The following is a 12,242-nucleotide window of genomic DNA, read 5'->3' as shown; positions in this document are numbered from 1 at the left end:
CACAGCTCTGGTCTCAAAGCCCTCCGCTGCCTTACTGCTTATCTTCCTAGATAAGCACTGATGCTGAATAAACACCAACACCAGTCCCTCCGCTCTAGGAGTACAACCCAGGGGGAACGATACATTGCTCTGACTTCAATCCTTCAGCTGGTCAGCAGGCGGCAGGGGAGTCAGTCTCCCCTGTTTTGGGATATTCAGTGGATCCCTGCCATCCATTGCTCTTCTGGGACACCTCAGGTGAACCCAGATCCCACTGCTGGGAAACAGAGCGTACTTCTTTCAATCCCTGTCTCCACGCCCTGATCAGGTTCCCCATCGTGATCGTGAAGGACAACTGCAGAACCCAGCTTAATACCTCAGAAGCATTTATTCCTATTCCTACAAGCGCAGGGGGGATAATTGAGACCCACGTTTGAAGCCAGCATTCCCACACACTAATCACCTTGCTTACCTTTCACTAAGAAAGCCTTGAAGAGGAAAATGAACTAAACCCTCCCACAGTTCCCAAGACTGCATACTGACTCTGGTCTTTTGCTTCTCCGTTGCACACACAGAGTGCCTTTCATCCATACGCAGAAGCCAACCACCACCGTTTTAGATGTGGCAATTAACAGACGTAGTTGTTTAACCTTTAAGCTTTAACTTTCCCATGCTGTTGTTTCACCCACGCTTCAAGGCAACATCATGGAAGTCTTCTTTTCCAAACCCCAATGCTTCAGGCTTGGCATAGCAGGTATTCCTGTTGAGTGCAAAGCGAGACACACAAGAGGTCTTGTGTCCAGGACCCAGATTGTCAATGGGTAAGATAACAACGGGACCCTTGTTCCGGGCCAGACACCGCGGAGGGTGGTGGAGAGGGGCACAGGGACAAAGCCAAGTGCGTCATTGTAACTGTTCCAACTTTTTATAAAACCTGGAATTTTTTGGTCATCCGTTAGCTAACAGGCATGACAACAGCTCTGCTCCGAAGTGACCGATCTCTCATCAGCATTCTGTCCCCCTTAGGTAGTATGTTATAGGAAAAAACAATCACTTTTAAACAATAATCTGTATTGCAGGAATGCCCCTCCCAAAGAGCTTAACAGAGTCGATGGACATCTAAGCAATCTAATGTCTTAAATAGCACTTTCTTGTATTACAGTATGACAAAAACTGTGGTTTTGTCCACAGTATTAGTGGCAGACTGCTTTCCTGGTTTCCTCATCATATGAGGTTTCCCACAAAAGTAAAGCTTTTCATAGAAATAACTTTTGAACCAGACAGAACAAGCCAGTGAAGCATGGTTAGATGGCAGCAGAAGGCAGAAATTCAGAGTCTACTAAAAACACCTTCAACATTGTCCCTCTCCAAATTTTCCTGTGCATCTTCACACTGGTTGTACAAGAAAGATACAGATAACCATCACAAATCTCCTTAATTTCTTCCCTGTATAGGCAAGCACCAGGTTTCATAGTCAGCCTCTCCCCTCCCATTCAAGCCACGAGAATTCTGCTTTTCTCTAGTTTTTCTTGCACTGCCTGGCATTTTAAACAGCTTCAAACAATCCCGAAGGCCAGCTACGCCATGGGACCCCCTGACTCAGACCAGACTTGCAGGCACCAAATCCTAGCAAGGAAGAAGGGGCCTAAGTCACAGTCAAGAGGATGGGCGAGCAGATCAAGAGCGTTTGCAAGTCTGTTGCCCACATTGACTTGGCTTTAGTACATTTACTAAATTTACTACATGCTCAAGGAACTGACATGGAAAAAAAGAAACCCACGGCAGAAAGTACTGGTAACATATTTTATTCCAAAGAAATGTGAATCCAAAGGAGGAAAAGTACGTGCAAATGAGTATACTGGTAAAGAACGAATTTACAAAGCAGCAAAGCCAAGTTTTGTCCAAGCTGTGTCCTTAAAGCGAGAGTTGAAAATGAAGCAAGGAGACAAGCACAATGCACTTGCCTTGAACTAAAAGTACAGGCTCATCTGCTGTGTGAACTGGCAAGCAAGAATTTTATCCTGCAGATTAAGGAGTGGGAGGAGATCATTCTCTTTTCACTTCAGGCATTAATATCAGCTTAAATTGTGGTCTCCAAGTGTCAGTCCTCGAAGAGACATTTAAAGTCTTGCCAGCAGAACACACAGAAGGTACTCCTACATAAAACGTTCTCTACAATTAGCCCTAATGCTGCAGCTTTTACATGTCTTGAAACATTACTGTTAAATATTTCTTGGAAAAAAAGGCTTTAATATATCTTACACCAAGCTTCTAAGAAAAAAAAAATACACAGAAGAAAATTTTTCTCTCCATTTTACCTGGTAGCCCCACAAGAATTAACAATTTGTTACTCAGTAAAACTGAGCCAACAACTCCTGACTTGATCTTTTTCATGAATTAAAAATAAAGATCTGAATGCACACAAGCACTTGCCTCAGTACCAAACACATCTCTATAGTATGAGCCAAATGGACTGGCTTTAGACTCTGCAACTGTAAAACCAAATGTTTAGAGACCATGGAAGCATGGTATGGTAAAAAACACAGGACCCATCACTTCTGACTCCCACCAGCTGGGTGGGTACCAGTGGTATGGAAACAGGCAAGAGAGCAAGGACTATCTATTATAATCACCCTTTCAGCTTAGAACATGCATTGGCTTTGCCTCACATGAGAGCTCTCCTGTACTGACTTACTATGCATGGAAGCATACCAGAAAGCCTACAGTGACCTCCAGATTAATTATTTACATCTTTGGTGGATAACAAGAACAAAGCAGCACAGAATAAGAAGTCAGAAACGTTCAAGCAGTTACGTTTATTAGATCTGTGCCTTTCTTAGAGCCTCATGTCCAGGAACCTCTTCTCTACTAAACATACAAATATTTATATACATAAATATAGACACCTATATATGATTCAAGACTTACCACTACCCTTATCTTCATAAATCAGCATATATCAGATCATGATTCTTGTGCTTTTCTTTCTTCAGCTTCAGAAAACACTTTTCATTTAGCTAGATTACTTTCCTACTAAACTTGTAGTCATGATCTCCTCCTTACCTTCCTCTCCCCCTGGAAAACCAACCAAGTGGCACACTTACCTATCCTTCTTTCTGCTGCCTGGCATGAGGTGATGCCAGGTGATGAGATGATACCGCCTCTGGAACACACACACAATCCTGCCCTACCACAGCAAACGGCAGCAGCCTTCCGCAGTAACTTTCCCACATCTCACACTGCAAGTCAGAGTGTTTTCTTCCAAAAGCCCATCTATTTCTGCTATACGATTTCCCCAGCTATTGTTCTGCTACAGCGGTATGTTGCTTCACATTACGTTTCCAGAAGAATTTTTTACTGTATTTCAAGCCAAGTTTACTAAAGCTATCCCTCCGAGCACACAAGCCACAAGATGAATAGCCGCGACCACTGGAGAGAGGTACGGCAGCCTGAGCAAGGGCTGAGCCCACACCTGCAGCAAGCGTGCTCACCATCATCTAAAGCCAAGCTGTCTGCCACGAGCTTCTCATCGTATGCTCCTTTTGAAAGGAAAGGAGCTTATCAATAGTGTGGCTTATGATGAATACAATTTTAAATTGCCAAAAGAATTCACTATGCAGCAATTTCTGCTGTCAATTATGTGTGCTACATGAAATAATTTCTGCCAAAAAGAGGAGCTCGGTATGATATCGTGTAGCCCTCCCCATTTACTGATGAGCTTTACTACACAGTTGTGACCAATCTTTGGTGCACTCTTCACGTATGGCTAGCCTACAGAACCAGCACAGGGCATTTTAATAACTTTCTAATGACGTTGCTGCTCATTCTACCTACAGAAACATTCATAAGAGAACAAAACTCTCAGGTATCTGGTGCTTTTGCATCGATACTTCTTTTGTAATGGCTACAGAACACTAGTTAAATCACATATGTAGCCTCATGATGCAAAAGTCACCCAATTTGTTTAAAATGAGGAAAATGAAGCACAGATTAAGAAATGTCATTAATACTAGGTGATGGGCAGGAAAGGAGACAATTTCCATTCCAAATCCAAATCATTAAAACACGCTACTTCCCTGCCAGTGAGAGCTATACTACTATGTTTATAACTTGTAATGGTAACATATGGAAACTTTTAACCCAGACCAACAATATAAATATATTCTCAAGTAATCCATGCTCCACAAGAAGCCTGTCAGGGCATGTACATTGCTTTAAGCATGAACAAGTACATACACATGCAATAAATTTATTTATTGCTTTTTAACTCCTGTAACTGGCTCTAAAAAGCCTTCTGAAGTAGTAAAACAAGTGCTTTAAGTTCTGGTTATTCAACATGGCAGTAGTGGGAATGTGCTATTTATTCCTCCGAGAAGTTTGCGAAGGAAAGTGAAGATGGCAGACAACAAGCTATACCAACACCAGTATCACAGTATGTTCTAAGGGGTAGGTGCCAAGTCTCTTGTGTTGATCGCTGCTTGGGATTTTCTGTACTTATGTTTTCTTTTATTATATCTGCAAGATACTTTTGGCAACAAAAAACTTCCTGCAGCTATCCTTACTAGCTCTACCTTGCATCTGGGGGCTGAGATTATGCTATCTGAAAAAAAATTACAGAATATCCAAGCTTGCAAAATATTAAATAAATGCATAGTCACATTATGTAATTTATGCCAGTGAATTACAAAACAGATTGTAGTGGATATGTGGCTTAGCTTTCACTGAATTTGGTATTTCAGAGCGACATCCTGTACCATGCGATTTCTCTCTATACAAAGAAGTTTTCACAGATTTTCAAATCACTAGCTCTTCATTTATTAACTGCAAGAGCACGCACACAAGCTTCAGTTTTCGTACCAAAGTTTCAATTTACTAAGACACCCTTTGCAGCATCAGCTTTTAATCTTCAAGGGGGTCCTCAGCTGCGTTAAAGTTACCTGCAAATTAGATGGTAACACCACTGTCAGCTGCCATGACACCCATATTTAGTTTGCCGCCCAAACAAAACACCCAGTGGTTGTTTACCACAGTTCTTCCAAAGGCTGCTCGGCAAGTCCCCTCACTCAGGCTGTAGGCACAGCAGGCAACTTGACAGTACCGATGCTCATCTGCAGTCCAGGCCTTCTGACTGTGGTCCAGGTTGCAAGAAACATCCTTCAGAGAGCAGCAACTGTAGCAGAAAAAGGCTCCTCTTCCACAAGCACTGTGCTTGCAGCAACGCTCCCCCACAGCTCTTGCTCCTGGTGTGTTTACAGGTACATCTAACCCTGCTGAGGCTCCAGGGTGCTACGACACATCCAGACCTGCCTCAACTAGATGAGACACTCCAGCACAAAGCTGAGCACAGGCAAACTGCCCAAGTGCTTCTGTTCCAGGCTGATTACTGCAGCCTGCACCCACACTAGTCTGCTATCACATCCCAATTCACTGTTTAAAAGCTCAACTGAATCCTTCTCTGCACCCTAAGGCACCGATGTACGTTTAACTCTTGCTACGTATTCCCACACCCTGTCCCCAAACTTACTTCTTCCCTTTCCTTCAAAATCTATTTGAAAAAATTAAATTATGACTCCTGCTGGCCCTGTCTACTCTGCTGTTTCATTAAATGCCCATAAACAAATACAAGTTTTAAGCCCTTCTGGTTCAGTCCCCCTGTGCCAACCCGTGCTTGCAGCCCCATTCCAATAGCACTGCTTTAGCTTCCAGAGCTTCAAAACAAACACTGCTCTCAGTTTCTTGGAGTGGAGAGAATGACATTTAGTACAGCTCCTACTTGTCCAACACAACAGGAGCCAAACAAGCCTTTTTGGTCTTTACGATCATTCCTACACTGGAAGCCCATGATCACCCACACGCTGACGTGCAGAGGCACAGAAACTTTGCTGATGGTATAAAAACAACTAGCTCTTCCAGAATCTGGAAGAAACTACACCGGGCATTCAATCCAAACACTTTGGAGAAGGTAATGTTTTGCCAAGTTCAGTTTCTATCATTACTTCTGCCAACAGCAGACCATCATTTTTACAAACGGGGGCGACCACAATGCCAGCTTCACAGCAACTAAGCAAAACAACTTGCAAGTGAAGAATTATACAGGGCCAAGAGTCTTCCATATTCATTAGATTTCTAACGAAGTGATAAGAATCCACCCCCCCAATGCACACACAAACAAGCTGTGTACTTCAAAGTTTAGTATTCAACAATGATTACTAACTAACCACCAGTATTTTCTGTGATTAATTATCCTGGCTTCACCAAGATAAAATTCTTGCCACAATCCATATTTTTTCCAGGCTATTTTATTTGCTATCCTATGATCAATATTAGCTCCACACAGACTATTAACATTTCAACGAAAATACAGATTAACCCTTTGTTCCAGGATCTCGGATTATATTCAGGAAAGAAGATGATCAAAACATCCCCAAAGCCTTGACCATACCTCCTTCTGCTGCCTCTCCAGTTCCTTCATACGGATCTCCCGTGCCTCTGCCCGTGCCGCTCGCTTTGCTGCAAGTCTTGCTTCAGCCTGCAAACGGGAACACAGCAATGAAATAAAAGCTGGACAATTCAACGTGAAACACACTTGTTAAGCAGGGCATGAAATAAGGAGACTTGACTCAGCAAGACCGTAAACACATCTGTAGGAGTTAATTCCCTATCGCAAGTAATGGCCCTGCCTTCCATAACTTGTTATGCTTCACAGGCAGGTAATACACCCTCACGTAGGCACTACCTTTGGTTAGCACTTGTGTTTAAAACTGCCCCGCGTTTCTTTAATTACTATTTGTGTGCATAGAGAGGAAACAGCAACATTTATTTAAGAAAGGCAGGTTTTGCTCCCCCCTCCCCTGGCACAGATTATTTTTTATTGATGAATTAATTTGACCAACAGCAAACACATTACGTGCAATTTTTCCTAACCGCTGACATTACACACACACGCATTGGCACTGCAGTTAAGTAAGCACTGCTGTTCGGCGTGACTATGCACAACTCGGGCTGAAATGATTGAGGCGAGGGAGTAGGGAACCTGAGAAAATGCACAAACTCAATTAAAGTCTCCAGACGTCCATATTCAAGTCCAAACCTCTCCGGAGTGGAAATCTGCCAAGGACAGGCCTCTTGGGAGATGTACACTGCTTCCTCATGTCAGCCCAGTTGGAAGTGCTGGAACATGCTATACAGTAACATTTTTAATGTTCTGCTTTTAGTCCCAGGCAAAACCAGTTAGTCTTATAGAGAAAAATGCAAGATTAGCTCAGGCTTGGTACAGAGTGACTGCAAGCAGTTCGCCCAGTGTAAATCAGAAAAGCTCAGCAGGGAGCAAAAGGCATCGCTCAGTTAGTCACCCTGGCATTACACCCAACTCCTCTGCTTCTGAAACCTTTCACTGTAAGTACAGCATCCAATTTAACAGGAAAAACTGCAATAATATCAAGGTCAAGCATACAGAAAATCAGTACACCAGCGCTTTCACTAGCACTTCTAAACAGAAGGAAAACCAGAAAAAAAGAAAAGGTGTAATTTCTTTTCCCTTCTGTAAGCATAGTCGCCACTCAAACTTGCAGAAAAGGGCCACAACCTTCAAAAACACAAAACAAAACACTGACAAAAGCCAAAAAAGGAGTAAGTTGGCTGAAACTTTCAGCTAACAAAAAAGGGCTAATGAAAACCAAGCACAAGCTGGTGTATGGGAGGACTAGGAGCCTCGCAGTGCGGTAGATCTTAAATCCTCACCACCACCACCAAAATCCAAAATATACAGTCACTAGGCCAAAATTTAAGTTCACATCACCCACCTTCTACAAAACCCCACCACAAACAGCCCCAATCCCTAAAAACTGCCATTGTTCCGTTATCAACATTCTCCCCCGTTTTCCTGTGTTGCCCCTCGACTCGAACTGGTAGGCAGGCAGATTCCTTTTGACGACTACTGCAGCTCCCTGTTGTGCAAATACGATCCATTTAAATGGACTGAGTTTCTAATTCTTGCAACACAGACAACTTCAGCCTGAAAAATTACTGTAACAACAGAAAAACCTTCTCAGAGGGTAAAAATGCCCATGGCAGAAAGAGAAAAGGGTTGGTTTTGCACAGAGTGCTGTTCTCTCTCTTCAGTTCCTTGCTTGAATTTCAAGGCAACTGGCTCTGCCACGGAGAGAAATTGCAAAATGCACCCGTGGTCTCGTACCTAGAGCAGACCTCCATGCTTGTGCCCAAAAGCCGTCCCCTCTCGTCATTGCAGTGTGCTGTTACTTATGGAATCAAATGACGGCAGACTCCGGGGTGAAGGCATCTATTACCACAAGCGCTTTCCAGGGACTGTGGCTTCAACAGCATTTACCAACCTGAAGCAGTTTGTCCAAAAAAAAAAAAAAAAAAAAAAAACCACAGCCCTGCTGCTGGGCAAACACTAGGTGGAATCCTTGCCGGGCTGTGTTATGATTTACCTGCAGTGTTTGCAATTGTTTATGACACTCACTACATAAACGTGCTGTCAGATGTACGCTAAAGGTACGAAATCACAGTACTGGAACAAGTACGATACCGACCTGACATGATCCATTTCTGTTTATCTGAAAATAAATTTCAATACCTCAAGAAGCACTACTGTATGTCAGTCTCACAGTCGGTACTGCTGTAAATACAGGACAGTGTCAGAGAGAAGGACAGCTCCGAGCTATTCATCACAAGAGGCTGCCAGGCGATTCATACCATACCAGGTAACAACCACCGTCTCTTGCCAGTAGCCGTTCACACACAACATGCACGTACCCCAAGGAAGGGGAATCTTGCTCCAAGGACTCCAGCTCATTAATGATTTTCGGGGGAGAGGGAGACTAGGAGATACAGCTTTAAACACCATCTTTGAGTCCTTATGGTTTAGGGATGCATTCCCTCATCCTGACATGCAAACTATAAGTAGTCTGAAGAAACATCACAAAAATGAAAGTAAACAAACTTAACTCTGTACATACATTTGAAAATTGCACTTGATCTGGGTGAAGAACAACATCAGTGCAAACAATTAGCTATATTTTCCCCATATGTAAGACAAAGGACCTTAAAGTCTCCATAAGCAAAATACACCAAACAGTACAGAACTGTGTATCTCTAACTTCCCACCTGCCAGAAAAAGACAGAAACAAGATTATTTTGATGTTAAAATTATTGTAGATACCATCCTTATGAATTTCAATAACAAGCTGAGTTTTCATGTTAGAAAAACTCTATGCCTGTATGTAAAATTCAGATGTTGTGCTTAACACACACATAAGTATCTCCCCTTCTGTTTTCTTCGTATGATTAGGGCCAAAGGATTTACGTGCTCGCTAGCTATGTCGCAGAACCATATATTCTCCAGAAGTGAGCGCGATATACAATGAAATGAAGCAACTTGAAAAATGGAAGAAAAAAAAAAAGTTTAGCAAGTTATCCTAAGGCCTCCCTGAGAACAAGGCTCACCAGTTCCCTCCATACCAACTGCAGTAAGTTAAATTAATTTTTCTTTGTCCAACATCTTGGTAAATGACAGGTTACACGTACGATACATTTCAGTTTTAAGTGCCAATCCACGGGGTGTCTCAATTTATTCTATTTCAGCTTTGCAGTCCTCCACCTGCTCATGCAAAGCCAACTTGCAAACCTTTAAGAGATGCAAGAGTAAAAATGCATTTTCACCTGGTATCTTTAACTAACAATAGCTCACATCTGGAACAAGCATATTTTTTATTTATGAACTTTTTCTTTCCATGGCCACATGGCTCTTCAGCATCTTTCAATACAAACAAGAGAAACAATATACTCTGGAGCCTTTTAAATAACTTAATTTTTTTTTTTTTAGCATAACAAATTCTGCCATGAGCACGTACCCTCCCAGAACCTTTGTAAGAAGTCAACACAACGTTATTCCACCCAGAACACCAGTATTCTAAAGCAACTCATTTTTATCACATCAAAACAAAGAATTACAGAATTGTCCAGGCTGGAAGGGACCTCGGGAGGTCTCCAGTCCACCCTCCTGCTCAAAGCAAGGTCAGCATCAAATTCAGACCATGTTGCTCAGGGCTTTGTCTAGCTGGCTCTTGAAAACCTCCAAGGTTGGCAGCTCCACAGCCTTTCCAGACTCCTGCTGCGATGCCTGACCATCCTCACAGTGAGTATTTCCCCCACCCACCCAAATCATGTCAGAACCTGCTCTCTTTCAATTTAAAACCACTGTCTCACTTTTATTTTATTTGATAGAAGTGTTTAAAAACACTTCCACCAAATAAAATATTTCATTTCCTTGGGTAAGGTTGGTTAAGAAAGACTTAACATGCTCTTACTCGTCATCCATCTCCCTTTGGCACGTGAAGGAAACAGGACCACTAGAGTCCCAGGGAAGGTAAATAAGAGCTCCGAATACTCACAGGTCCCCAGGAAAGTAGTCATCTGACAAACAGCAAAAACAGTCCCCAGCTGCACAAGTCCAATATCCTGTTTCAGCGTTTCCAAACCTCACTCATCTGAGGCTACGCATGAGCCTTTGGAGGGTGTTCTCCAACACGGCAGAAATGTATTACGCTATAATCAGGCTGGTCATTAAATGATCAGCCTGTGCCCTTCATAATCCTGTTTCTATCATGCTTTAATTGATACAGTTACTTAACCCGAATGAATGTTTTTGATATCCTGTGGGTGGCATCGGTGACAAACCAGGCATTGCTCATGAGCTCAGAGGAAGTAAATCGATCAGGGCAGGGATGAATCCACACCTAACACTTACTGTGTACGATTTCATCGAAGTCAAACTAAAAGTCTGGTAGCAACCCTAACACCTTGCAAATTCTGCAGCAAGCGTGGGAGACAAACAGGAACCATTACACACAGATTTTCCTGTGCAGAAGCACAGCTCACCTACTGACCGAAGTAGCTACCCCAACAGCAAGCCACGTGGCATGGACATTCATAACATGAAAGTCACCTACAGACTTTCAGACTAACACTATAAGGGTGTCAGATTTATTATGGACCTCTTCCTCAAAAGCAGGGGCATGACTGAACTCGTCCGAGTTTGTCAAACCACACTCTTTAAAAATCTTGGACTTTGTTTTCACGTTAAATAGTTCTGTGCTATAAATACCTTGATTTCTTGCACACCCTGCAAACAGCAACTTTAACTGCACATTTCTCTCTCTGTGCTGACTAAAACAAAACAGGCTTTGCCTGGATGACTTTGGCCTTCATCCAGCCCAAGCACTTGTCAGAGCCCAGACCCAAGTCACCTCTAAGGGCGGTGGCAGAGACAGACACCATAGCCTGCAAGCTGAAAGTCATGAAATCACCAATAAATTCATACAGATTTCTGAAATTCAGACTACAAAAGCTAAAACAACAGTCTCAAGGTTGCCAGCATAAATAACTGTTCAACGGATTCAAGATGAAAAAAAAAAAAATCACTAAGATTGAAGGAACTAATCTTAAAATCATCTAAAATTCACTAGTGACTCAGTGAGCAATACAGGCCTCAATCAAAAGTGACAGATCGCTGGCAAAAACAGAAGAATAAAAATATGACGCCTAATTGCACTCATTACCAAGCTTTTGTAACTTCCCTTTTATGAAGTATTGCTCATCTGACAAGAAGAGCTGGCAGCTTCAGCCGTACCGTGCATGTCATACAAAAAAAACCCCAAACCTCTCCTAAAGGGCTTCTGTAAAGCCCCGTGGGCAAAACAAGAGGACATGGCAACCACACTGCCGAGATGAACACGGAAACGCACACTAGCTGAAAAATAATCACTTAAATTTATGTAACTCGTTCAAATACTACAACTACACATCCTGCATTTTTGTTATTTTATTGCGGTTGCCCAGAATGCCCCTAATAGCCCCTAAGCCCCAAAACAAGTATACTGCTGCACTGCAAAACGCTCGCTGCTTTTGTTGGTCCACTTGCTCAGCACTCGATGCCCCTGCTTTAAGGGTCACTTTAGTTTTAAAATAAGAATTCGGTCCTATGCAGCAGCAGATCTTTACCCTACCTTAAGGAGTTCAGTACATTTAGCTCTGAACACGGAAAAACTAAGCAGGTTGTAACCTGGTTCCCTACTGAAATGCAACTGCATCTGAAAAAAGAAGCAGCCAACAGAGATCTTTGGTATCAGGTGAAAAGGGTGAGAAACATCTCCTTCTGCTGTCTGCAGCATGAGGCAGTGGGGAGAAGTGGGAGTATGAGATCTGCAACTGCTGGGGAGTTACCCCCACACACCCCCTTT

The 12,242-nt window shown here is 42.7% G+C and overlaps 1 protein-coding gene across 16 annotated transcripts in view; it reads right to left on the bottom strand.

Annotated features, from left to right (window-relative positions):
* LRRFIP1 (LRR binding FLII interacting protein 1) overlaps positions 1 to 12,242 on the bottom strand; it is a 120,374-nt gene that overhangs the window by 61,393 nt on the left and 46,739 nt on the right. For all 16 annotated transcript variants that reach the window (XM_075512131.1, XM_075512133.1, XM_075512132.1 and 13 more), the window contains exon 2: positions 6,422 to 6,508. In XM_075512131.1, the coding sequence (XP_075368246.1) occupies positions 6,422 to 6,508 (87 nt within the window). The remainder of the gene's footprint in view (positions 1 to 6,421; positions 6,509 to 12,242) is intronic.

This window comes from Mycteria americana, chromosome 9 (genome assembly GCF_035582795.1).
Source record: "Mycteria americana isolate JAX WOST 10 ecotype Jacksonville Zoo and Gardens chromosome 9, USCA_MyAme_1.0, whole genome shotgun sequence".
Lineage (NCBI taxonomy): Eukaryota > Metazoa > Chordata > Aves > Ciconiiformes > Ciconiidae > Mycteria > Mycteria americana.
Note: the sequence above shows the minus strand (reverse complement) of the source record. Positions and strands in the feature narration are given on the sequence as shown.